General features: G+C 49.6%; 2 protein-coding genes across 5 annotated transcripts in view; one reads left to right on the forward strand and one right to left on the reverse strand.

The window, feature by feature from the left end:
• Mmab (metabolism of cobalamin associated B) overlaps nucleotides 1–4,926 on the reverse strand; it is a 13,269-nt gene extending 8,343 nt beyond the window's left edge. For both annotated transcript variants that reach the window (XM_008848973.2, XM_029554028.1), the window contains exons 1-2: nucleotides 4,756–4,926; nucleotides 3,308–3,369 (exon numbers count right to left, since the gene is read on the reverse strand). In XM_008848973.2, the coding sequence (XP_008847195.1) occupies nucleotides 3,308–3,369; nucleotides 4,756–4,871 (178 nt within the window). In that variant the 5' untranslated portion in view covers nucleotides 4,872–4,926. The remainder of the gene's footprint in view (nucleotides 1–3,307; nucleotides 3,370–4,755) is intronic.
• A 191-nt stretch (nucleotides 4,927–5,117) lies between these two features.
• Mvk (mevalonate kinase) lies at nucleotides 5,118–24,070 on the forward strand. Of its 3 annotated transcripts, XM_029554020.1 has the most exons (12): nucleotides 5,118–5,240; nucleotides 6,199–6,290; nucleotides 7,668–7,815; nucleotides 11,537–11,681; nucleotides 13,244–13,399; nucleotides 15,698–15,801; nucleotides 16,309–16,354; nucleotides 19,174–19,264; nucleotides 19,611–19,727; nucleotides 20,439–20,571; nucleotides 22,693–22,846; nucleotides 23,702–24,070. In XM_029554020.1, the coding sequence occupies exons 2-12, from the start codon at nucleotides 6,213–6,215 to the stop codon at nucleotides 23,757–23,759; spliced, it is 1,230 nt and encodes a 409-aa protein (XP_029409880.1). In that variant the 5' UTR covers nucleotides 5,118–5,240; nucleotides 6,199–6,212; the 3' UTR covers nucleotides 23,760–24,070. The 3 variants fall into 3 exon arrangements, with proteins under 3 accessions (XP_029409880.1, XP_008847196.1, XP_029409881.1); XM_008848974.3 differs by lacking the exon at nucleotides 20,439–20,571; XM_029554021.1 differs by lacking the exon at nucleotides 23,702–24,070 and having other exon boundaries at nucleotides 22,245–22,832.
• The last annotated feature ends 533 nt before the right edge of the window (nucleotides 24,071–24,603 follow it).

Genomic DNA, 24,603 nt, shown 5'->3' on the forward strand with positions numbered 1-24,603 from the left:
CAGCACCCACATGGAGGTTACAAATTGTCCTTAACTCCAGTTCCAGGGGAATCAGACGCCCTCTTCTGACCTCTGCAGCATTGTACAATATGGGTGCATTCACATACATGCAAACAACACACTCATACACATAAAATAAAAATAATAAAATATTTAATAAACAAATAAATAAAGCTTTCAATATAAAGTATAAAACAGATACAGAGAACTGCTGAGATTCTAACAGAAGTTGGTGAACTCCTGTGCACCGAGCATGCCACTGTAATCAGCACCAGCTCAAGAAAAAACTTGACTAGCACCCCAGAGGCCTCTATGGGTCCCCTTTCGATCACCACCCCAAGGGTGTTCCCACTTCTTCCCTGATATGCTTTTAGCTTAAACTAATAATCATGAACGAACCCTCTTGTTTAAGAAATAAAGCCCTTGGAGACTGGAGAAATGGCTCAGCGACTAAGAGAACTTGCTGTCCTTGTAGAGGACCTGGGTTCAGTTCTCAGCACCCATATGGCAGTTCACAATGATCTGTAACCCTAATTCCAGGGGTTCTGACCCCCTCTTCTGGCTTCTGTGGGCACTGCACACACGGTGCATACATATACATGCAGGCAAAACACATATCCATAAAAATAAAAATAAGCTGGGTGTGCTGGTGCACATCTTTAATCCCAGCCCTCAGGATCTAGAAACAGGTGGGTCTCTGTGAGATCAAGGCTAGTGCGGTCTATATAGTGAGTTCCAGGCTAGCTGGGGCTACAAGGAGAGCCTGTCTCAAAAAACAAAAAATAAATAAAAACTTTAAAAAATAAAGCCCTTGTCTAATGGCATACACACTACCACTGATTTCACATGAGATCAAAGTCCTCTGGATCTTGGCCTAAGTCACTGCTCCTGCCTGGTACCATTGGCATGTCTTTCTTTGGTGTTCGCTGGGCACTCACAGGTAGGCTATGGTATAGGTTAAGCATAAATGACTCCACAGAGCACCAGCTGAGCCACACTGTAACTGACAAATCAAGACCTTAACAACTCAAAGCCACTGCATAATTGTGTCTGAGTAAAGATCTATGAAAATGACCAGACAGCAGCTCCCCAGCTAATGAGGCTGACCTCTACATCTTTATCCCATGACAGGTTCCGCATTTCCCTGTCTCCCCCACCTTCTAAAGAAAAATGATTAAGACCTCCAATTACAGAAGTCACCCTGCTTCCTGACAGTATTGGGCCCAGAGCAAAGTCCCACTTCCTGACTCCTCCTCTGAGCCACCCAGCCCAAGGTCAAGGCTACAAAAAGCCCTATCCAGTAGCCACCACATGATTCCATTGCTGGGCCTTCTAATGGGCTAACCAGCCCATCTGTGTTTGACTAGAGGTTGTCATTGAATGTCCTAGCAGAGACCATCACCACCAAAGCCTGACATTAGTTATTCCTCTGTTTTCTAGATTGTGGTAATAGGCACACAACATAACATTTGCCATTCTGATCCTTTCCAGTGTACAGTCCAGTGACATTAAGTAATCCCATGCACGTTTATACTTTACTATAGAAGGATATTTCCAAAAATAAAGTAGTTATTAATCACTGCATGGTTTCAACCTTCAGCAAATGGTACAATAGTGATCTACTCTGCATCTTTATTTCTGGAAATATTGATGTAATATATGTTTATTATGAAAAAATGGAATAAAAGTATGTAAACTCCTGTTTATTCTTCTCTCCTGTTTATTCAATCTCTCTCCTGGATACCAACAGAAGATATAATCTTTGAGGGCCAGCTAGATGGCTCAATAGGTAAAGGCACTTGCTGCAAAGTTGAGGACCTGAATTCAATTCCTGGGACCCACATGGTGAAAGGAGAGAATAGACTCCCATGTTTTCCTCTGATTGCCACGTGAGCAATTTGGCTTTCACAGACACAGACACAGACACACACCCATAGAATATAATTAAAAAAAAACCTCAAAGATATGTGGTATACACCTTTAATCCCAGCACTCAGAAGGCAAAAGGGGGCAGATTCTGTGACTTCAAGGCCAGCCTGATCTACATAGTGAGTTCCAGGTCAGCTAGGGCTACAGGGAGACCCTGTCTCAAAAAGACCGAAAACAAACAAACAAACAAACAAAAAACTACCAAAGATAAAATCTTTCACACTTATTGGAAAACATATGTACATATTTTTTTTATTTTTGAGAGAGGGTCTCACTATGCAGTCTAGGCTGGCCTTGAACTCACAGTGATCTTCAGTATTACTATGCCAACATTTCAATGACCTGAACAAAAAAGCCTGACTCTTAAACTTAGTTTTTAAGATTGGGCGCAGACTTGGAGGACACTCATTACTCCAGGTATCTCTTGAACTGTCTCCAGGAACTGTGCTGATGGAACTGTCTTTGGAACTCTGTGTCCAGTCCCACCCCATGATTTTATTTAAAATGGTTTCTCCAGCTTCAGTTGGGGAAGTACTTTTCATCCCTAGTTCTAGAATATCTCAATCACCCAAGGTCACTCAAAGCCTCACTGTATGCAGTGGAAATGGGTACACCTGCTTTCAGTGCTTTATGTGTTCATTCTCAAACATACCCACATTTGTTCATTATCTTTTTGCATACACCAAATTGTGGCAGCCAAGGAAATGAGATCAGATGCCCAGGTCACAAGACACAAGAGCACATGGTTTTGCTGGGGTTAATTAAGTCATTATTAGTCCAGATTATGTCCATTTTATGTCATTCCTACAGTGATCTTCCTGAGTCTTCTTCCAGATAATTAGGATTACAGGTCTGAGCCACCATCCCAGCATTACACACTTTTTAATCCAAATGGACTCAGAGTTCTTACAGTGTCTTGAAATTGTATATATATACAATTTCAAGATATATATATATATAAAATCTTTTCTTACAGGACTGGGGTTTGAACCTAAGGCCTCCAAGGCACTAGTCAAACACTCTAACCCCGAACAACACTTCCAGCTCTATAACTTGTCTTTTCTTTTGTTTGGATCAGGGTTTTTTTATGTAACCCAGACTGGTCTGGAGCTTGATATGTCCCCCTATCTGATCTTGAACTCATGACCTCCTGCCTCAGCCTCCTGAGTGCTAGGACACAAATGTGCACCATGCTCCGCTTCTTGGCAACTTCTTTTTATTACCCAATACAGTTTGGGCTTTTTTCACGTCACTTCACATTTTTGTGATGTATATTCAAATCTACCAAAGACTTTTAAAAGGCCACAACAGAGCTAGAAGAACTTTAAAATGACACCTGCCTATGTCTTGCTGTGTTTCTCACCTGTCCCCACCCTACCTTTGTCTCCTGTTTTGGTGTAAATCTTGGGGTTCTTGGGTGTCTTCGAGGAAGACTGTAGCCTAATGAGAAACAGACATCAAAACGAGGTAGCTTACAGACTGTACCTCACTGAACCCCAGCTTGCTGCTTGCAACCGCAGCAGCAGCACTTACCCCCACTTCTTGGATGGCCATCTCTTGCTGACCATTTCCCCTCCAGTCCTTCTAGGCACAAATGGAGTTTGAGGGCAAGCACCTGTGAGTATGCTGCTCACTGCAGATGCTCGACCAATAGTTGCTGGAAGGGTTGACTGATCACTTGCTATAGCCCCAACTCCATAGTGGACTACAGGCTCTAGCTCCTGGAATTACCCCTGGGCTCTTCCCACAGCCCCAAAGCTAGCCGGTAACTATCACCTTTGCTTCTAGAGCCTACAAAGACTCACCTTCTTAGGTCACCAAGGAGGAAGAGCCACAGCTGGAATTCATGCCAAAGACTGTTTTACTCCAGAACCCCAAACTGGGAACTCTACCCTCCCCCAAAATCTTGCCTCTGGTCTACCCAAACTCTGACCCTCTACCACAAAGTTGGGGCTTCTTGGAAGAAAAGAAAGCCAGGCCATTTGCATTTTCTAAGGTTTTGCGTGTGCTCAGGAATGAAAATACGGGCAAAATAGAGTTTGAAAAACTGGCATTTTCGCTTTTAAAATTTCTTTCTTTTTTTTTTTTTTGCAGGTCTGGGACTGAACCCAGACCTTTGAGCTTGTCAGGCATTCTACCACTGTGGTCTGACGTCACTGGGGGCATCATGGACTCAAGAGACCAGGATTTTTTGGCACAAATCTTAACTTAGCCCAGCTGCCTTCAGTCGGGCAGAGCATGTCCTTGTGGGGCCACCAAGGCCCTCTATTGAGATTTTGACCAATCCAAGGCTCACACCGGCATGATCTAAAGCTTCCTTCACACCTTGAAACCTGCACCCTCAGACCACATCCCCAATCCTTGTTCTTTTTTCAAAAGTTGGGTATTTTCAAATAGCAACACGTAACTTAAACATATAGCTCAAAACTAAAATGTGACTTCCTAAGTTTATTCAAAGGTTAAATGACAAGAAACATATTCATCAAGTATTCATTCGTGGTACTCGGCAGGTTCTGGGTCTGGGAGGTTGCAAGGTGCGAGGGAAGCCTTCCTTAGATCATGCTGGTGTGAACTTTGTATATAAACTCCTTTGGAGACAGGTCAAAATCCAAACGGAGGGTCCTTCTAGCCCCCAAGGACATGCCCTGGCTGAATGACGGCAGCTTGGTTGCCTTAAGACTAGTGCCAAGGAATCCTGGTCTCTGATTCCACGCTGCCCCCGGTGACGTCAGGCCACAGATGAGCCATCACCAGTGTGACGTACCCACGGTGGCAACACCACGATTCAGGGCAAGTGTTGAGTTATCCTCCCAGCCTGACACTCACCGGTCCCCGTCTTCCCTGCCCGGAGGGCCGCGGTTCTGGAAACCCCGCCACAGCAGCCTGCAGGCGCCAAGGCGCCCGCGCAGGCCCAGACAGCCCCCAAGGACCCACATAGCCATTCGCCGGGCTGCGTGGCTAGGGCTGACCCCTCCAAGCACCCGTCCAGGCCCCGGAGTGACTCCGCCCACAGCTGGCCGCGCCACCGTTCTGTCTCCTTTCCTATTGGTCTGTGGCTCTCGCACCAGGGCGGGGCACTCCCCCAGACTTGTTTCCCATTGGACCGCGATAGAGTGGGGCGGGACAACCCTGGGCGGCCTGGCTGCAATGCCTATTGGCCAATGCTGAAGCCAATCGGCACTGGAATTCCCAGCTCGAGCGTTCTGATTGGCTGGAGTGAAGGGTTCGGCCTCCTCCGGGGGCACAGGCGCTACGGGATGGAGGAGGTCTGGAACCGCAGTTGGAGCTACAGCGCACAGGGGCCGCGGCAGGTGAGAGGCCGGTGCTGCGGGCCGGGCGGCGTGAGGGTCCGCGGCGACCTCAGACCGGACAGTTCCCCGAGAAGCGAGGGTCGCGGTGGTACTTAGCTCATAGAGAGGTTGAGCTTAGTATGAGTGAGTTCCCGTGAAGCTTTCCTTAAACGCGGGGAAATTTGCATTACCCATGAAAATGTAAAATGCACACACCCCTAGATCCGGCAGAGCACTTTCTAGGACTCTGTTCTTGTTTTAATGCGCAATGCGGGATGTAAGAGGTGTGGCCCGCAGTATTGTTTATTGTTATCGTGACAAATTGGTTATAATCTCGATGTCTTTCTCCATGGTTTCATGTAAATCTCTTCCTCTTCCACGGCGTCAAACGCATAGCTTTACTTATATTCGGCAAGTACTTTACCACTGAGCTCCACACCCAGCCTTCATGTCACCTTCTGCTTCCAGTAATGGTAGCAGTAACATCTGAACCCAAGAACAGTTGCAGTAATCAAATGGTTACAATGTGTCAGACAGACCACTGCTGTTTCCCAAGACTCTGAAGTAGATTCTAGTATTTTCTCTGTATAATGTGTGGGAAACTGAGATTCATAGCCACTTAAGTGAGAAGTCATCACTGGGGAGTGGAAGGACTGGGATGGATCAAAACTCAGATGTTTCTCTTTTTTTGATACAGGTCTCCCTGTAGCCCCAGCTGGCCTGGAACTATGTAGATTAGGCTGGCCTCCATTTCACAGAGACCCGCCTGCCTCTGCCTCCCAAGTGCTGGGATTAAAAGCTGCCCAGCATGCCTGCCTCAGATCTTTTTCATTGTCCAACAGACTTGTACACTCCACTCCCTTCCTGGTACTTAGCAAGTGTTGTTATAGTGTGCGGGAACTGGCTTCCACTAAGCTCTCTTTCTGATGGTTCTAACATCATCTAAACCTTTGTTTGTCTCTCTGGCATTCCCTTTCAGGAGTCCCAAGAGCCATGTTGTCAGAAGTCCTACTGGTGTCTGCTCCGGGGAAAGTTATCCTCCATGGAGAACATGCTGTGGTCCATGGCAAGGTAAAAAGTCCCCAGAGCCTTTAAGGATTGGGTACCATTGCTCCTTGACACTAAAAGAAGGTGAAAGACTGAGAATGAACCAAAGAGGCCTGTTTCTCCAGCCAGGCATGGAAAAGACAGAGCTTAAACTACTGAAGAATTTCTCTGGCCTCACCCAATAAGATAGCAAAAAAGATGTTCTGTGAAATCACCTAAGAAGTGAGCTTTAGTGGAGGGGAAAAGAGATTTGAGGACTGAATTCTGTTTAGAAGTTAGAAAGATGGTCTAGCAAAGGTGTTGGAATTAGGCTTCCATTTTATAGATAGAGAAACTGAGGCTTTGGAGAGAATTGGCATCTTGACCATGCATGTTACACTTCCATAGAGCCAGGTGTGGACCTAAGTCCTTCTGAAACTAAAGCTCATGTTTTTCCCACTCATTTACTCCAACTGTCATTCTTTATGGTTTTGTTTTTTTATTTTTGTTTGTGTAGGGACAAGCATGTGTGGAGGCCAGAGGATAACCTCAGGTGTCGTTCCTCAGGAAGCTGTCCATGTTGTTTTTTTTGAGGCAGGGCCTCTCACTGGTCTAGAGTTTGCCTAGATAGGCTATGCTGGCTGATCAGCAAGCCCTATGAATCTCCCTGTCTTCCCTTCCCAAGTCCTGGGATTACAGATTCGAATTACCACACTTGGCTTTTCCTCCTCCCCCTCCCCCTCCCCCTCCCCCCTCTTTCCCTTTCTTCTTTCTTCTTTCTTTTTTAATCCAAACGAGTTTATTGGGCTTACTAACAGAGCATAGGGTTGGGGTTTATTTACAGAAGAGTGGGCACCCCTCTATTTACAGCTGCACCTTCCCCTTCCCCTCCTCCTCCTCGTCCTCCTCCCCCTCCCTCTCTCTTCATCTTCCTTTTAATGTAAGTCCTGGAGATCAAATTTGGGTCCTCATGCTTGTGTTGTTTGGCAAGTACTTTACAGATTGAGCTATTTCCCTAGCAATGTTTGTTGTTGTTTTTCCAGACAGGGTCTTGCTGTATAGCCCTGACTGGTCAGGAAATCAACTATGTGGATCAGGGTGGCTTAAAATGTAATGATTTTCCTGCCTCTGCCTCCCAAGTGCTAGGATTACAGACACGAATCACTGTATTTGGCTCTCATTCTTTGTTTTTAACTTAGGTTTCTCTTTGAAAATGTAGTGGCTTAGAGAACGTTGAAAATCTCTGAAGTTATCTTCAGGAAGGCAAACCTAAGTAGATGTTAGCTACTAATTAATGGGTGTGCCCGGGCTAGGAAGAACAGTGGGCCTGTGCAAGAGTATGTGCCTTCATTTCTCAGCATGCTGATACTGGTTCACGTACACTTACCCTCAGGCTTACTGCTCTTACCCTTTATTCTACAGGTAGCACTGGCGGTGGCCTTGAACTTGAGAACATTCCTGCGGCTTCAACCCCAGACCAGTGGGAAAGTGAGCCTCAACTTACCAAACATTGGTATTAAGCAGACTTGGGAGGTGGCCAGGCTTCAGCTGCTGGACACAAGCTTTCTTGGTCAGTACAAGGAGGGGAAAGCAGATGTGATGAGAGCCTGGCCCCTGAAGAGAGAGAAAAGGTGACGGCTGGGTAGTTATTCCAGACTGTCTATGAGAAAGCCAAAGGAGAGCTGTTCCAGAAGGTTTCTATCCTGACCCCAGAAAATTGGTTTCACTCATTTAGTATTGTGTTTAATTTTTGTTTGTTTGAGACTGGGTCTTGCTATGCATCCCTGGCTGACCTGGAACTCACTGTGTAGATCAGGCTGGCTGTGAACTGTGGCTTAGATGTGGGCTGCTGTGGACAGGTCACTCGGGCCTGTTGTTGAGCATTAAAAGCCTTAAGCTGTTGCGTTAGTTTCTTTTTTTATTGCTGTGACAGAAGCAACTTAAGGAAGGAAGAGTTCATTTTGACTCCTGGTTTTAGGGTAGTCCATCTCCCATGGTGGCAGGAATGTAAGGTGCCTGGTTACATTGCATCCGCTTGGGAATGAGAGAGATGAATGCTGCTGCTCGGTTTCGTTTCTCCTCTTTATCCAGTCCAGAACCTCAATCCATAGAATGGTGTTGCCCACATTCAGGGTGGGTCTTCTCACTTCTATTAAACCGGTCTAGAAATAGCCTCATAGACATGCCCAGAGGTGTGTTTCCTAGCTGATTCTAAATCCTATCAAGTTGACAATCAAAATTAACCATCAACTTAATCCAGTACTTGGGAAGTAGTGAGGATCAGGAGTTCAAAGACAGCCTTCGCTGTATGTTCAAGATCCACCTGGGCTACGTGAGACGCTGTCTCAAACAAAACAAGATTAACCATCACAGATGTGAAACAGTGCAGATACTTATATATAAATCAGTATGTAAATGTATAGATAAAAGTCTGGGAAAATAGACACAAAACTGACAATGGTGATCATCTGGTAAGACCCCATGCTGGAGAGTGGACCAAGTAAGTCTTCTCCTCTGCTTTTAGCAAGGGTAATGAATGCGTGGCATTGTTGTATAGTTAAAAATCATTAAGAATAGGGTGAGTGTAGCTCAGTGGCAGAATGTATGCTTAGCATGGCCGTTGGGTTCAATTTCCAGCACCCCTGAAAATCATTAAAAATCAAAGTGATTTCAGAGCTGGGCATGGTGGTGCACGCCGTTAATCTTAGTGCTCAGGAGGCAAAGGCAGGCGAATCTCTGTGAGTTCAAGGCCAACCTGCTCTACATAGTAAGTTCCAGGACAGCTGGGGGCTACAGGGAGACCCTGTCTCAAAAAGACCAAAAAACAAATCCAAGTGATTTCTGTTTATTACTGGAAAATCTAGTCAGTACTAGGACATGATAACAAAGCAGTTGCCCATCATTGTTCCCCTTTCCACAGTAAAGCCTAGGCATTCTGGTAGTAACCCTTCTGGGTTTATTTCTAGAGATAGATTGACTGAGAAAGGGAGGTGCCTTGGTTTTGAACCAAAATAGTGTCAGGCCATGTCAGTCTTCTAGGTGTGAACATTTTTCCTTCAGGGTATCAGGACCTGTCATTACCCCAGGGCTGTGTGCTGCTATTGGCAGCATGGGAAAGTTTGGGCTTACACCCATCCAGGCTAGTCAGTCAGCAGAGCGGTGCCTGCCTCAGAGCCTGGTTTCAGGTCTCAGTCGGCTGTCTCCCATCTGGCTCATGTCTGCTTACTGGCAACAGCATTTCACAGCAAGCCTGGGGCAGGTGGGAGTCCTCAGGACTACTTCCAGGCTGTACCTGATCCCCAACACCTGCCACAGGAGATGGAGTGGTGGTGAAAGGCTTTGAGCTAGGGTGGTTCAGCAGTGAAGGGCTGGGTTTGCTCCCCAGTCGAAGGAAGAGAGGAAGGAAGGGAGGGAGGGAGGAAGGAAGGAAAGGGAAGGGGAGCAATTGTTTTCTTCTACTTGGCAGGCTTTGGAATTGCCAGGGGAGGCTTTTGTCGTTTTTTCAAGTATAGATGGATTCTGCCCCTCTCCTGTGGGGACTGAGAACATTTTGCGGGCAGTTCCCGGGGTGACTCCAGGTTCCTGCTCAACTCAAAGCCCCTGGTAATTGCTTTCTATCAGGCTCTTGTCAGGGCAGTATTCCCTAGAGACCAGCATCTGCTTTTCTAAGTTAGTAGCTGAGGTAGCAGCAGCCACACATGGTGCTCGGCACTATGATTTGTTACCAAATCACTGGTGAGCCTAGGCAGATCACTATTCTTGCCTGGTCCAGAGCAGGGTTGTATGGTCCGGCTGAGGGCTTCTGTGGAGACGCAGCAGAACGAGAGGTGGGTGCCAGGACTGTGATGCCAAGGGGCAAAGTCTGCTTCATGTAGGAGATAAAGGAGCCTTTTGGAGCCTGGTTGCTGTGATGTTGCAGGATCTCCTGTCCTCTTTTCAGTGCCTGGTGCTCTCTTCACATGGTAACAAACACAGTGAGCAGACACTGGGCATGTGCCCTGAGCCAAGTATGGTCTTGTATGTTAGCTCTTCCCCAGAAGTAGGTGATGGTACTCATCTCCATTTTATGGATGTGCAGTTGAGGCTTAAGGGTCAAGTGGCTGTGGCCACACAGCTGTCAGTGATACAGAAAGGGTTCAGGCATGGGTCTTTAAACTTCAATGCTGGTGTATCTCCATCACAGCTCTGTAGGGTCGGGCTCACCTTGATCCCCTGGCTTGGCCCTGAGTATATCATGCATATACTCAGCACACATGTACTGAAACTTAGTAGGTGCTCTGAACCTTCTAACAGCCACTCCCAGCTCCATTCCACCTGTTACCCCCCAGGCTGGAAGTGATTTGTAAAGGTGAGTTGGTCAGACTTGCTCTGCATCTTCTACATCACAGAGAAAAAGTAGCCCTGACTGTGCATCACTGAGAAAAACCTGTTACCTTGCCTTTCCCTCCTGCCCTAGCAACATTTCACATTCACTTTTTTTTTTTTTTTTTTTTTTTTTTTTTTTTTTTTTTTTAATTTTTTTTTTTTTGTCTTTTTGAGAAAGGGTCTCCCTGTAACCTCAGCTGGCCTGGAACTCACTATGTAGACCAGGCTGGCCTCGATTGCACAGTGATTCACATGCCTCTGTCTCCCGAGTGCTGGGAATGCCCAGCTCACATTCACTACTTTTATTTTCTGTGCTTGCTAATTCTCATTCTCCCCACCCTCCCCCCGCATGTGTATGTTGTTTTTCGTTTTGTTTTGTTTGGAGTACTAAGAATGAACCCCAGGACTTCCCCATGAGCTAGGCAAGTGCTCTCCCTCTGAGCCATATCTCCAGCCCTTTCACTAATTATCTTTGAGAGAGGGAACTATCTGGGGAATTAACCTCATAGTACCTTTGTTTTGGTTTTGTAGAACGGAAGGTGAAAGCTAGGCTTTTGCATGCAGCGTGTATTTAAACTGTTAGTTAAGCACTTGCTGTGCTCCAGGTGCAGTGCTGAGGTTTACATGCCTTGCCTTTATTTTTACGCAACCCTCTGAAGAGGTGCTGTGTTACCCCTATTTTACCAAGAAGGGAAACTTGAGTTCAGAGACAGTAAGCCACTTGCTGAGGGCCATATACACAGTGAATGGCAGTCCAGCTCCATACCCATGGCTACCTATGCCCTAAAACTCAAAAATGAATGGATAGACTGGACTCCTGCTTGGTCCCTAAGTTCATGTCTGTCCACATGCTGATTCCAGTGTATTCTGTGGTTTATAAAACTACCTGCAGCTCTCTTACCCACCCTTGTTTGCCTGTGTGACAGAGCAAGGTGATGTCACAGCACCCACCCCAGAGCACCTGGAGAAGCTGAAGGAGGTGGCAGGTCTCTCCGTGGATGGTGTTGACACCAAGAACCTGGCAGTGCTTGCCTTCCTGTATCTGTACCTGGCCATCTGTCGGAAGCAGAGGTATGTGTGTGGGCTGCAGGATCCAGCCTTCCCTGGGAAGTGGGACAAGTTCCCATTGTCCCTGCTGCTGAGTGCCCGTGCCTCCTAGGTCTCTAGGAACAGTGGCCCTGGGCTATCCTCATTGTGCCAGGAGCAGTCCTGGAGTGAGGCACCACCTCGGTTAACTCCCGTGGAAGCGAGGCTGAGGAAATGGACACCGAAGGCCATTTAGCTAGTTAGGTGGTAGACTTGGGACATGAACCCCACTTACTCTCACACGAGCCCTGGCTTGTTGATCCCCTGCTGCCTCCTCTGCTGCTTCAGTTCAGTGGGGCAAAGGCTGTGCTGCATTCTTGGTCCCCAGGGCAGCTTCCTCATGACTGGAGAGGCATAGGCGTGCCTTGTCTTGCTGCTGCATGGCAGCTCCAGTCAGCAGAGTGAAGCCTGTGTCTTCTCACTTCCCCCTTTTCAGAGAGACCTGGGGAGCCAGCACTGCTGAGGCAGGGCACACGGTGCTCCAACAGGCACTCCAGAGGCCGGCTACCAAGCTATTTGCCCTCACTTGAGGTGCTTGACCTCTCTGAGCCTCACCTTTGCACTCATAAAACAGGTGTGGTGACAGTGCCAAGCTCTTGGGGTTGTAAGGTTTAATCTATCTAATGTACTTCACCCAGAGCCTGGCATGTAGCTTGATAAATGTTAGCTATTATCATTAATTAATTATTTCCTTAGACTGGGGTGTGGTAGCTTATGCCTTAGGCCCAGCACTTGGGAGGCTGAGGCAGGAGGGTTGCCAAGAGTTGCATGAAGCTAGATGACTTTCAGGGCCGCCTGGCACACAGTGTAAGACCCTGTTTCAAAAAAGCACAAAGTGGTGCTGGGGGTCTAACTCAGTAGAGTGCTTGCCTGACAAGCATGGAGCCCTAGATGCAATCCCCACTGTATAAAACCGGCTGTGATGGTGCACACTTATAATTCCAGAACACAAGTTTGTCAGGTCTCACTTGAGGGAAATGCTCATGAGATGATGTGACTATTTTAAGTGATCTGCATCAGACCCAGGTCACACATGTTGGGAGCGCTGTCTAGTGGGAAAGACCCCCTGGGAACATGTTAGGTACTTTCAGAGGCAGATAGCATGTGGGTGGTCTGGAAAAGTGCCCGGAAGCACTTGGTGAGTCTTGAAAAATGGATGGGAGATATGGTGGTACAAGGCCATGCTAGATAGAGGGGCAGCTCATGTTGAAGGTAGGGCCAGGAAGTAGCTCAGGTCTGGGGAGAGGGAAAAGAGTTCTAAGGAGGAATTGGCAGTTCACAGTGACTTGGGGAGTGCTGTGGTTTGACATTGAAGTGATTTAAGTGAATCTGGTAGCCGTTACCTGGTTGTCTGGGACACTTTGTGTTCCTGCCATCCAGTAGGGATGAAGGATTGGAAAAAAATCTCCCTGCGTTCTGAGCACTGGGCCAGATGCTCAGAGTTAGTCTCCTCCCCCAATGTCCATTCTTGACCCCTGGCCTTGAGTTCATACTGGCACCTCATGCCAGTATGAGGGGGCCATACTTTGTGTTCTGATGTGTTACAGGGTGTTGCCGAGCCTGGACATTGTGGTATGGTCGGAACTACCCCCTGGTGCAGGCTTGGGTTCCAGTGCTGCATACTCGGTGTGCTTGGCAGCTGCCCTCCTGACCACATGTGAAGAGATCAACAACCCATTGAAGGATGGGGATGGTATCAGCAGGTAACCACTGTGTTTGCCCCGCTCACTGTGTGTGTGTGTGTGTGTGTGTGCCAAGACCCACTCAAGGGGCCTTCTCCCTGCCCCCTACCACCACCACCACTGAGGTGAGAGGTGTCAGCAATGGGAGCTAAAGCCCAGCAGACCAAATGACACCCTGGGCTACCCAGATGATCAGAGCAGAGGGATTTGAAGCTCAGGTGGTTCAAGCCCAGAACCTGAGCACTTCTCTCCTGTGCTGAGTCACTTCTGTCCTCTCTCTTTGCTCCCATCCCAGCCCTTGGAGTTCAAATTTCCTGGTACTACAGAAAGACCCAGGTCTGGATGTAGACAGGATCAGGTTAGGCAAACCCTCTCACCCCTGCATTGACTCACCATGACTCCATGAATCTGCATCTCACACAGTAGGTGTGGTGCTATGATTAAAGATGAACTGGCCAGGTGTGATGGTGCACACCTGTAATTTCAGCATCTGGGAAACTGAGGCAGGAGGATCATGAGTTAGAGACAAACCTGGATTATATAGCAAGACCTTGTCTTTTTAAAAAAAGAAAGAAAAAAAGAAAAGAGGGCCAAGTAGATGGTTTAGTGGGTAAAGCACTTGCTGTGAAAGTATCAGGACCTGAGTTTGGCTCCCCAACACCCTGTAAAGCCAGAAGAGGTAGCATGCACCTGTGGTCCCAACATTCCTAGGGTGAGATGGGAGGCAGGAATAGGAGACTCTCCAGAAGCTCACAGGCCAGTTAGCCTGAGAAATGAGGTGGCAAACACCAAAAGACCCTGTTTCAAACAAGGTAAAGGCAAGGACTGACCCAAGATTGTCCCAACCACACACATGCTATAGCATGCGTCCCCTGCCCCTCACAAACATACACCTCCCTCTTTCTCTCTCTCTCTCTCTCTCTCTCTCTCTCTGTCTCTGTCTCTCTCTCTGTCTCTCTCTCTCTCTCACACACGGGGGTGTGTGTGAAAAGGAGATTAAAAATGAAATCAAAGGAAAGACAGGATTATCCCCTTTTATACAGAAGGGGAAACTGAGGCTCGGATGGATAAAATAGTGCTCCAAGACCACAGTACCACTCACTTCTACATTAGAACAACACACAAGGAGAGAGACTCAGGCAGTGGCTGCTGTAACAAGAGATTGGACTCAACTTTGCACACATCTAGGAGCTATGGTTCCAGGGATCTGTTTTAAGGGAACGCATGCCTTCCCACCCCCAGGCATCACACAACAGTTCTTCATCTCAGCATCTTGGTGAGAGAGGCACTGCTGTCTCCTGGTTTTACAGCTGAGAGAGGCAAGGGTGAGAAACAAGCTGTTGCTTGGGGATGCATGCAGTGCATGGGGTCCAACCAGCCCACAGCGTCCTGCATAGCTCTGCCGCCAGCACATGAGAAGACAATCTCCAGAAAGGAGCCAGACTGAGGGGAGGGGAGAGGTGTGGCCTGCTTTTCCCTGTTCCCATCTCTCTGTTTTTGTCTGTTATCAGGTGCTAGTACTGAGCATGCATCTATTCCACAGGAGGCTCCTCTGCTTTGAAGAGAGTCAGGTAGCTGGTGCCAACCTGGCCCACTCGGGTTTTGTTTGTTTTGAGATAGTCTCAATACATGGCCCAAGCTGGCCTCAAACTATTGATTTTGCTGCCTCAGCCTCCCGAGCTCAGGGATTACAGGAGTGTGCCACCATGCCCTGCTTCCTCCTCCTGTCCCCATGCTGGAGCAAGTGCTCTACCACTGAACCACATCTGCAACTACAGTAGTTGTTCATTTGGTCAGGTTCTTGGGATCTCAGGAAGCAGTTGGTCTCACCTTTGCTTACCCTTCCTGAGACAGGCCTGGTTCAGGAGTGGATGCTTACACAGAGGTCATCACCATATGTTCAGTGTAGACACTTCACAAGGCCTGCCACCAGCCACAGCCATACATGCCTTTGGCCAGGAGGAGGGTACTGTTAATTATCCTTGGAGAAAGTGGGACTCAGAGAGGTTAGGTCACTTGCTCAGAGTCACTCAGCTAGTAAGAGCACAGTACACTGTGGGAAGTCAAAGCCTGGGCCTTTTCTCCTGCATCTCATGGGTTTCAGGGGAAAATGAAAGGAAGGTTCCGTGTCATCTTGAGCTGAGGGAGGTGGAGCCCTTTTGTTCTTTGTAAGTCCCTGAGCCAGTCCTCTTAGCCTCTGCGTTTTGCATAGCCCTGTGCTACCAGCAAGTATAGTCCACAGCTCCTTCCCTCTGCTGCCCAGAGCAACCCTGGTCCTTCATTCATCACCACCACAGTCAGACAACTCTGTGTGCCCAGGTGGCCTGAGGAGGAGCTGAAGTCAATTAATAAGTGGGCGTTCCAGGGGGAGAGAGTGATCCATGGGAACCCCTCCGGCGTGGACAATGCTATCAGCACCTGGGGTAGGTGTGCTTTCTTCATCTTAATTCTTTCTCTGAGTCTCATTACCTGAGTAGGTACCCTGCTTCTGTTGGCTTGGAATGAGTACAATCAGTGAATCCCGAGGAAAGGAGCACTTTCCTATTTGAAGGAATGGGAGAGATCTTGAGGCTCTGCTTCTCATTCTGGGGTGGGCTTGGGTCCTGGGGAGTCCCATTGAGCTCCATGGGGGAGTCACAGGGACTGTTGCTATGGAGTTGGCAAACCACTCAAGCAGCCTCCCATCCTGACAAGATGCTTGCTGACAGGCCTAACCACCAAGGCCTAGCTTCAAGCTCACCATGTAGGCCTGGCTGAGGAAGCTAGGCAGCTCTGAGGTCTTGGTACTCTCTGGGCCCTTCACAGCTGAAGCTGGAATAGATGGGTATGTCATTTAGCCTGGTCCCTGGTGGGGCCATGCTGACCCCATGCTGTTCCAGGAGGCAAATAGAGGCTTTCCCATGGGTCTGACTACTCGTCTTTCTATTTAGGAGGAGCCCTGCGCTACCAGCAAGGGAGGATGTTATCCTTAAAGAGGTAATTCAGGCATTGTGTCTAGCACAGTCATTTTCATGTGTCTAGGAAAAGTGCTGTGCCTTTGCGAAGTTGTGAGGGACAATAGGTGTCTTTGTGTCCTCTTCCTGGCTGTGACTCTCACAGCGTGAGACCTGGGGCACAGTGAGGCAGGTCTGGGTGTTGTTTTTCCTCCTCCATGTCAATTCTTCATTGTGGTTATAGGTATATTTGTGGCTGTCCCTTCCCCTCATAAGAGTAGCTGGTCCCCACTGTTTATTCATTTTGTGTGCACTAGGTACCACCTTCCTTTTCCTAATGACACATCCTGGAACCCAGGAACATAGAGGCACCTCTCAGGCTGTTTCCAGGAGCTCCTGCTGAGCATGAGCATGGGGGTTGGGGTTGGGACCGAAGCTGCCACAAGACAGGGGTGTTCTGTAATGGAGGCCAGCCAGACTGAGGCCGACTGGAGTTCAGAGTGGGAGGCCTGGAGCAAAGGGCACTTGGCAGCTCACAGCTTGCTTTACATGGCTCTCTCCACCCCTGGGTCAGCTAAGCAAACTAAATTTTAGCATGTAGCTCCCTTTGCACCCTCAGTGGAAAGGTTGGGTGCAGGGATTGAATTTTAGCAAGTAGAGGCCCATTTGGGCCGTGGCAGGCTGTGTGATGGTTTATGTGTCGGGGGTCACTAGCACTCTCTTGCCTTCTTCACCCATAGTAGTCTTCACAGGTGGGCACCAGGTGAGGCACCACTGGCCTCACCACCTGGTCACGCCACCAGAGGCTCATGGTGTCTCCCCACCACTGGCCCTGTATGTGCCTATGGAGTGGTCCTCTCCCAGCTTTGACCTCTGGAGCTAAGCTGCCCATCATCCCCGCACTGGGGATTCTTAGCCTCAGCTCCATCAACATGCTAGATGTCCATTGCACCCTTCAGCTATGACAGTCAAAAATGTTGCTCAGGGAAAGCTGCTAGGATGAGGTGTCCAAAGGACCTCTGTTGAGGTAACACTAGAGTAGAGGCCTGAGTGATAGAAGGAGTCATGCAACTATGAGTGGGGTCGGCCTGTGGCAGAATAGATACAAGTGCAAAGGTCTTAAGGCACTGGAGGGCCTGGTGTGTGGAATAGCAGCAAAGAGGCAAGGGTGACAGTAGTGTGTGCACTGGGGAAGGGAAGAGATGGGCTGAAATGAGGTCCTGGCAGCCAGACCCAGGTCACAAAAGTCCTTCCAGAGTAGAGTCCTGAGTAGTGAGCCCTGGGCAGCTCATGTGTTGTGGCTAGAAGCAGGCCTTAGCAGAGGACATGTCAGAGGTTGGAGATGTGATCCCAAGCCCCCACCCATGCCATTTGCCACAGGGTGCAGGTTCTCCACAACTGGAAGGCTGGCTGCCTTCGTGGCAGTCCTGCCTGCATCCCATGGATGGCTTAAAGGGGACACTTCTCTCCCAAATCTCCCCCAAAGCACATTGTTCATGAAGTGACTTGAGATGTGGTCTCCCAGAACACTGCCCTTTTGAGCAGTGGTTTGTCTTTAATGGAAAAGAAAAGCCAATGTTCATCTTTTGTAAAGTTTATCCCCCCCCCCAAAAAAAACAAACAAACAAACAAAAAAAAACCCAGGCACCAACCAGCCTCTAGGCTGGGAATCAATTCTGATTTCATGGGCTTATGGGTGGAGAGACAAAGCCGGTCACTAGCGGCCTTTTCCATCCTGGTGGGTCCTACAATCTTGAACTGTGAAGAGAGTACCAATAAAGGTGTCATGAGGCCTCCAGCTGTTTCAGGCCTAAGTTTATCCAGATTTTCCACCCTTCATCTCCACCCCCACAGCTCTCTGAAAGGCAGGGTAGATGGCAAGAAAGAGTGGTTTGGGTCCTCCAAAGCTGGCTCAGCTCAAGGATAATTGAAATTGTGGCCTTAGAAACGATTATACAAGTTGGGTGTGGTGGTGCACGCAGGTGGATCTCTGTGTGAGTTCGAGTTCTAGGCCAGCTGGGGATACAGGGAGACCCAGACTGAAAAAGACCAGAAAAAAGAAAAGAAAGAAGAAAGGATTATACAGCTCCCTCCAGCCCTCCAGTGCTGTGCTGTGGAGTCAGAGCCATTGACACCCTGTGGCCACAGCAAGGTTCATGCCTGGATTGCTGGTTTAAGGGGCTCAGTGCCCAGGGGCTTGGCCTCCTTGGCAGTCCTGCCTCATTCCCTCACTGAGAGACTACCCACAAATTCACTGCAGGAGAGCATCCCAAGCTAGAAATCCAAACTCAAACACTGTGCTCAAAAGTTTGGGATTAGGAGTGGTCAGCTGGAAATGTCTATGCAAACAGTCCCAAATCCCCAGAGCTTTGCGATCTTCTGGAAAAGGATGATTGTCTGGACCAGCACTAGGTGGTCCTTGCTCTCGCTTCCTATATCTCCACTCCTTCCCAAGCCCCAAGGTCCTGTGGTTTTCACTTTCCAAATCTCTAGTCCCCAAGTACTGGCACCACTGGGCGTCTGGCCCTCCCTGCACTCTGCATAACCACTTTGAACTTCTAACTCAATGAGGGACCATGTCCTACCATCTCAGGGTGCAGCGTATGCCACTCCACCTGTGGGAATACTGCCCCTGCTTTGCCCTGAGTGGTTCTTACCCTCCTCAGTTCTTATACTTATGGCAAGGAAGCCTTCAAGGACCTTTCTCCTTGTCTGCCTGCTAGGCCCCAGGCTGAGCTGGTTCCCTCCTGTGTGCTTCCCTTCCTGGGCCACTTCTTCCTCTGAACCAGGGTGGGGTGGAGTCCCAGCGCGCACTCTGGCCTGGTCCTGACTCTTCCATCTTGCCTTCTGTTTTACCTGCAGGCCCCCCACTCTCCAGATCCTGCTGACCGACACCAAGGTCCCACGAAGCACCAAGGCCCTCGTGGCAGGCGTCCGAAACAGGCTGATCAGGGTGCTTCTTGGTCCCTTAATAGATGGGTTTCAGGATGGAGGGGTACACTGGATGCTGGGGACAGGATTTGAGGAGGCAGTTTGGGCAGAAAAGGAGGTGCTGGGCTGTGCCTATAGCCTGGGCAGGGTCAGATCAAGGATTTTTGAAACAGGTATGGCTTATGAGTCACATTGGCTTTGTGGCAAGGAACCCTCTGCAGATGTCAGGGCAACTACAGAGCAAAGACCAGGCCAGAAGAAGAGGTTCCAAATCCAAGGGATGGATGTGGGTGGTGCCCACTGCTGTGGCAGGGTCTGCCTACCCCTGTCCTTAGGCCTCATAGCCTGCCTACCTGCTTTCCCTGCAGTTCCCTGAGATCGTGGCCCCACTCCTGACTTCAATAGAGGCCATATCCCTGGAGTGTGAGCGCGTACTAGGAGAGATGGCAGCAGCCCCAGCCCTGGAGCAGTACCTTGTGCTGGAAGTAAGCCCATCCACAAAAACTGGCTCCTCACCCCACTGCTGTCTGAGCAGTGTCACCCTCTCTCTCAACCCCCAGGCCTTGGCTCGGAGCTTGTATGTGCTCACGTGTCTTTTTCCTAAAGCCTGGCACAATGGAGATCCTGCAGGCAGGTGTGGGTCGTGAGGTCAAGGCGCAGCCCACATGGTAGACTGGCTTGATCTTGCTAACCCATTTCCTGTCTATCCCAGGGAGATTCCTACCAACCTGACTCCTGCTCTGTGGTGGCTGTGGGTGTCTACTCCAACAGCCTCCTGCCACTTGTCACTTCTGGTCAGGCACATTCTGAAGTTGTCCTGTGGTCCTCTAACTGTGGCTACCACCATTTGCATAATTCTGGGATGGTGCCTGAAACCCCACACGTAGCATTTGAGCAGGCATGTGTCCCTTGCCCACTGCCTGCTAGTGGCCCTCCTCAAGTACATGATCTTACTCCAGGGTCTCTTGGTCCCTAGTGCCTGTGTGCCATCAGCTCAGTGATCCAAGGACTCCTGCTTAGACATAGGCCATGGGGCCTGGTGAATCAGACTGATGACCAAAGGCTATCTGGCCTCCCTTGAAGCACAAATGGACCCAGCAGCCCCTCGCAGAAGTAGCTGAGCAACAGTAGTCACATGGGGTGCAGGCAGGGTCTCTCCAGAGGGCCTGGTGCTCTCTGTTCACCTTGGTCTCCAGCAGTGTCCTGTTATTGCTGCAGTCTCTGCCCCATGTGGCATTCCAGTGTGCATCCCTCTAAGGAATGAAACCATCAAACCAGCCTCTTGGGGTGACATCACATCCTCCTTACCACCATCTGTCTGGGAAGGAGGTATGTCTCCATTTTACAGGTGTAAAAGGTTAGGCCAAACCTAGGTGTGGTGGCATATACCTTTAATCCAGAACACAGGAGGCAGGGGCAAGCAGATTTCTATGAGATTGAGGCCAGCCTGGTCTACATAGTGGGTTCCAGACCAGCTGGAGCTACAGGGAGACCCTGTCTCAAAAAACAAAGGCTGAGGCCCAAAGAAACTGACTTCCTCCTGTGTTATCCAGCTAGTGATTGGCAGAGCCAGGGCCCAAACTAATTGGTTTGTGTATGCCTCTGTTTAGCAGATTTTTTTGTCTGCTTTGCCTTCCAAGTGCTGGGAAAAAGACATGAACCAGCATGCCAGCCTTACTCAGCAGATCTTTGATGAGCACCTCGTGTGCCAGGCATAAGACCTCTCTGTAATCTGAAACCTCTGTCCTAGTTTCCCAGGTGTCCTCCACCCATCAACCCTTACCTCTCCAGCTCCCAGTCACTTCCACGCAGAAAGGAAGAACATAGACCCCCCTGATCGGAAATTAATAATGATAGAGAACTGCATGTACGTCCTGTTGAGTCCCGAGAATGCCAGGGAGCGTGTTGATTACACTGGATATTTTTGGCTGCAGCAGCCAGTCTTGGACAGCTTTGCACAGGAACCAGCGAGCTGTCTCTTGTGTCACAGCCTGTCACCTGATCCTTGACAGATTTTGGATCAGAATGTGACAGGTGTCTAGAACCTGCCTCTACAACATGACACCTGGATCTCAGACTCCCAGAAGTCTTTTCTCTCACATAGCTGGCTGGGCTAGTGAACAGCACCCAGGGCTGTCACCAGGGCACCTTGCCTGTCTGTTCCCTTATCAGAGTGCTAGGAAGTAGTTTAGGCTGACGGCCCAGCCCATGGGCCCTGAGCAAGAGCACCTGTCAGGCCTCAGCAGAGTTGCCTCAATGATAAGCAACTACCAGTGCACAGGTGTCCCATGCCTGTGCCCAGATCCTGGCACACCACAAGCCACATTGGTTCTCCAGCAAGGGTGTGTGTCAGAATGCTGAGGGTGCCCTTGTAGGTGGGGTAAATAGGAGTTCCAGGGCAGGCAGTGCTACCTCCAGCACCGACTCACAGTCTTACTAGCTGGGTTGCTTTTTGCCCCTGGGCCTCAGTTTTCCTTTTATTGAGTGGGATGATGGTTGCACACACTAAAGCAGCAGTAATTGCAGAGCAGAGACAGTGTACAAAAGACCCGGTTCCTTTCACACAGCTGTGAAGCAGGCAGCCCCTCACCATCTGTTCCCACAGAGGAAACACTCCAGCAGAGGACCCTGCCCAAAGGTACAGAAGGGCAGAGCTGATCCCCAAACCCAGGCCTTCCTGAGTCCTTAGCCTACAAGGCTAGTGCTTGGCTGGGTGCACCTCTCCAGTGCATAGTGTGGTGTGTACCCAGCGTCCAGCGTGCTGTGTGTTGGTAAATGGAAGGCGAACAGTGGCTGCCTTTAGCATTTTATCCACACAAATCTGTTGGTCCTTTGCAAGCAATTTTTTTGTGCATAATTGAAGAAACCTAGACAAATATTTAGCTGTTTCCTCACTTGTGACCTTGCTGGAGTGACAACCTGGTTCTTATTCTAAAAATCAGTCCCTGAGGCAGCACTGGAGTGGCATTACTATTTGAGTTATTTTCTCTTGCAAATGATAGAAGTCTGTCTTCACCAGCCTTTGGAAGAAAAGGAATTACGTCTGAACTGAAGGACCAGTGGTAACACTGATCGATCCACAGCTTAATCCGGTGGTTGAAACAGTATGGTTGGGACTGTGTTTTTTGTGTCATCTCTGACCATGTGTCAGGTGGATAGTTTTGGTGACCAGTGTCTAAGTTAACTAGTTTTAGTGGCTACAGTGGGAAGAGATGGGGACCTGCTTGGCTGGCTTTGATCACATTCCCCAATCCCCATGTAGTCACAGGGCTGAGATTAGTACTGGGCACAGTGGTGGGAGGATGTACTCACCAGATCCCATGGCAGTCCTGCAGGGAGAGGGACACAGTGAGTTGCCCCCCATAGCAGCTGCCGAGTACACTGGAGACATGAAGTGGGTCAGGGCTTGCCTTGGGCAGACCAGGCAGGAAAAGGTGGCACCTTCTCTAGGAGCTAATGGACATGAACCAGCATCATCTGAATGCCCTTGGAGTGGGCCATACCTCTCTGGACCAGCTCTGTCAAGTCACGGCTGCGCATGGACTACACAGCAAACTTACTGGTGCAGGTGGTGGTGGCTGTGGCATCACCCTCCTGAATCCAGGTACAGGGGATGGGGGAGAGGTGCTAGCCTGGAGGTGATACGGAGCCTGCTGGAGAATTCCCTAGAAAGGGAGAGGAGATATGTGAGCTCTGCTTTGTGACCTTGGATGAATTAAACTCCCAGGTCTTTGTTTCCTCTTTGGTAAAACAAGGGTGACAGGCTCCTCATAACGTGGCTGTTTCTACCATGAGCTTCAGAATCCAGGGCAGGGGCCCCCTGTACAGTTCCCCCAGTCTATCTCACTGGGAAATGGGTGGAGTTGATTTGGTGGCAAAGTGAAAAGGCACTCTTGTTGGCCTTTTGGGAAAAAAGACTCAGTAACAGGCTTGAGGGAGCACCACACCATGCTAGGGTGCAAAGGGTTTCCATTGTATGTATACAGTCAGCACTTGGCAATATCACCCACCTCTGCCCACTCCTCCAGCCTTCTGCTCACTCTCCTTCCACTTACCATCCCTCTTTCTCCTGCACTGTGTGGCCCACAAGGGATCCCAAGGCCCCTCATTGTCAGTGGTGCCCCACCTGGCCCTGACTGGTGATTCCTGGTCCAGGGCAGATGCTGGTAGTGAACTGATGCTCCAGGAACATGCCCAGTGTACCAGGTGCTGGCCAGGCACTCTGTGGGGGCATGGTGTCAGCCCTGTTCCTAGATGAGGAAACAGGCCCAGGTGGGGAAATCACTTGTCTGAAGCCACATGACCAGCTGGCTTATAGCAAGACTGGGTCAAGAGGAGGTTGTAGGGCTTGGCTCATGGTTCATGGGGGTGCAGTGAGCCTATGAGCCTTGGGTTCCTAGAAGAAGGGTCTGGGCTCACTGAGCACTAGCCACCAGCACTGACTGCCTTCCCTCCCCAGGTATGGATCAAGCCAAGGTGGAGGCAGCCAAGCAGGCCCTGACTGGCTGCGGGTTTGACTGCTGGGAAACCAGTATTGGAGCACCTGGGGTTTCTGTCCACTCAGCTGCCTCCCTCAATGACTCCATACAGCAAGCCCTGGGCCTCTGAGATGATCTGCTGCTGCAGCTCTGCTGAGAAGTCTCTCCCTGGAATATTCTAGGGTTAGATTTGGCCTCTGTGCTGGCCAGTGACACCCTTCCCACTGGCAGAGCCTTCAGGACTCCAAGATGCTCTACCAGGCAGCCCGTCTATACTCTGCCTTTTCTGGAGCCTGGCAGGCATTGGTGGGGTCTCCTGAGATGGCAGACTGATATGGGGGATGGGGAGGGGTGGGGGTGTGGACAGCCCTGCAGCTCTTGTGGGTACATTTGCCTGGGCCTGGCCTCCACCTCATTTATACAACCTCTCTGTCTCTTGGCCAAACATTGAGACAGGTTGGAACTGTGTGGCTTGGCTTCCTGTCCAGCTATCAATGGCTCCTTGGGGGCACTGCCTAGGCAGTGATCTTTGCCTGCTGCCCCCACCCATGGGCCAGCTGAGGCAAGGCATGCTGACTGCTCTCTCTGTCTTCACTTGAGGTTTTGTGGGAAAGCTGTCTGAGGTGAAATAAAAAGATATTACACAAACAAACCTTCAGACTGTGTGGGAAGGCAAGGCTGGTTGGTACTCTGCTCTTTCCTCCTAGGCCCTTTCTCCAGCTGTGCGCTCTCTGGGAGTGCTGGGGCTGAAGGAATAGAGCTGCCACTTTGGTACCTGTCTCAGGGAGGGGCAGGCTTTTCCACGTGGCCCTTGCTGGGGACAGGGACATATGTGCTCTGAGCTGCCCCCTCCACAAGCACCCACCAGTGCACAGGGCTCTGA

Source organism: Nannospalax galili, unplaced genomic scaffold (genome assembly GCF_000622305.1).
Source record: "Nannospalax galili isolate Female #2095 unplaced genomic scaffold, S.galili_v1.0 scaffold103, whole genome shotgun sequence".
Classification (NCBI taxonomy): domain Eukaryota; kingdom Metazoa; phylum Chordata; class Mammalia; order Rodentia; family Spalacidae; genus Nannospalax; species Nannospalax galili.

Bases quoted from the DNA above. Each gene is read 5' to 3' on its own strand.
- Mvk (XM_029554020.1), top strand. From the start codon at position 6,213: ATGTTGTCAGAAGTCCTACTGGTGTCTGCTCCGGGGAAAGTTATCCTC. The intron at 19,265-19,610 runs GTGCTTCTTGGT...CTTTCCCTGCAG, and splicing joins TCCGAAACAGGCTGATCAGG to TTCCCTGAGATCGTGGCCCC. The intron at 20,572-22,692 runs GTATGTCTCCAT...CACCTTCTCTAG, and splicing joins ACCATCTGTCTGGGAAGGAG to GAGCTAATGGACATGAACCA.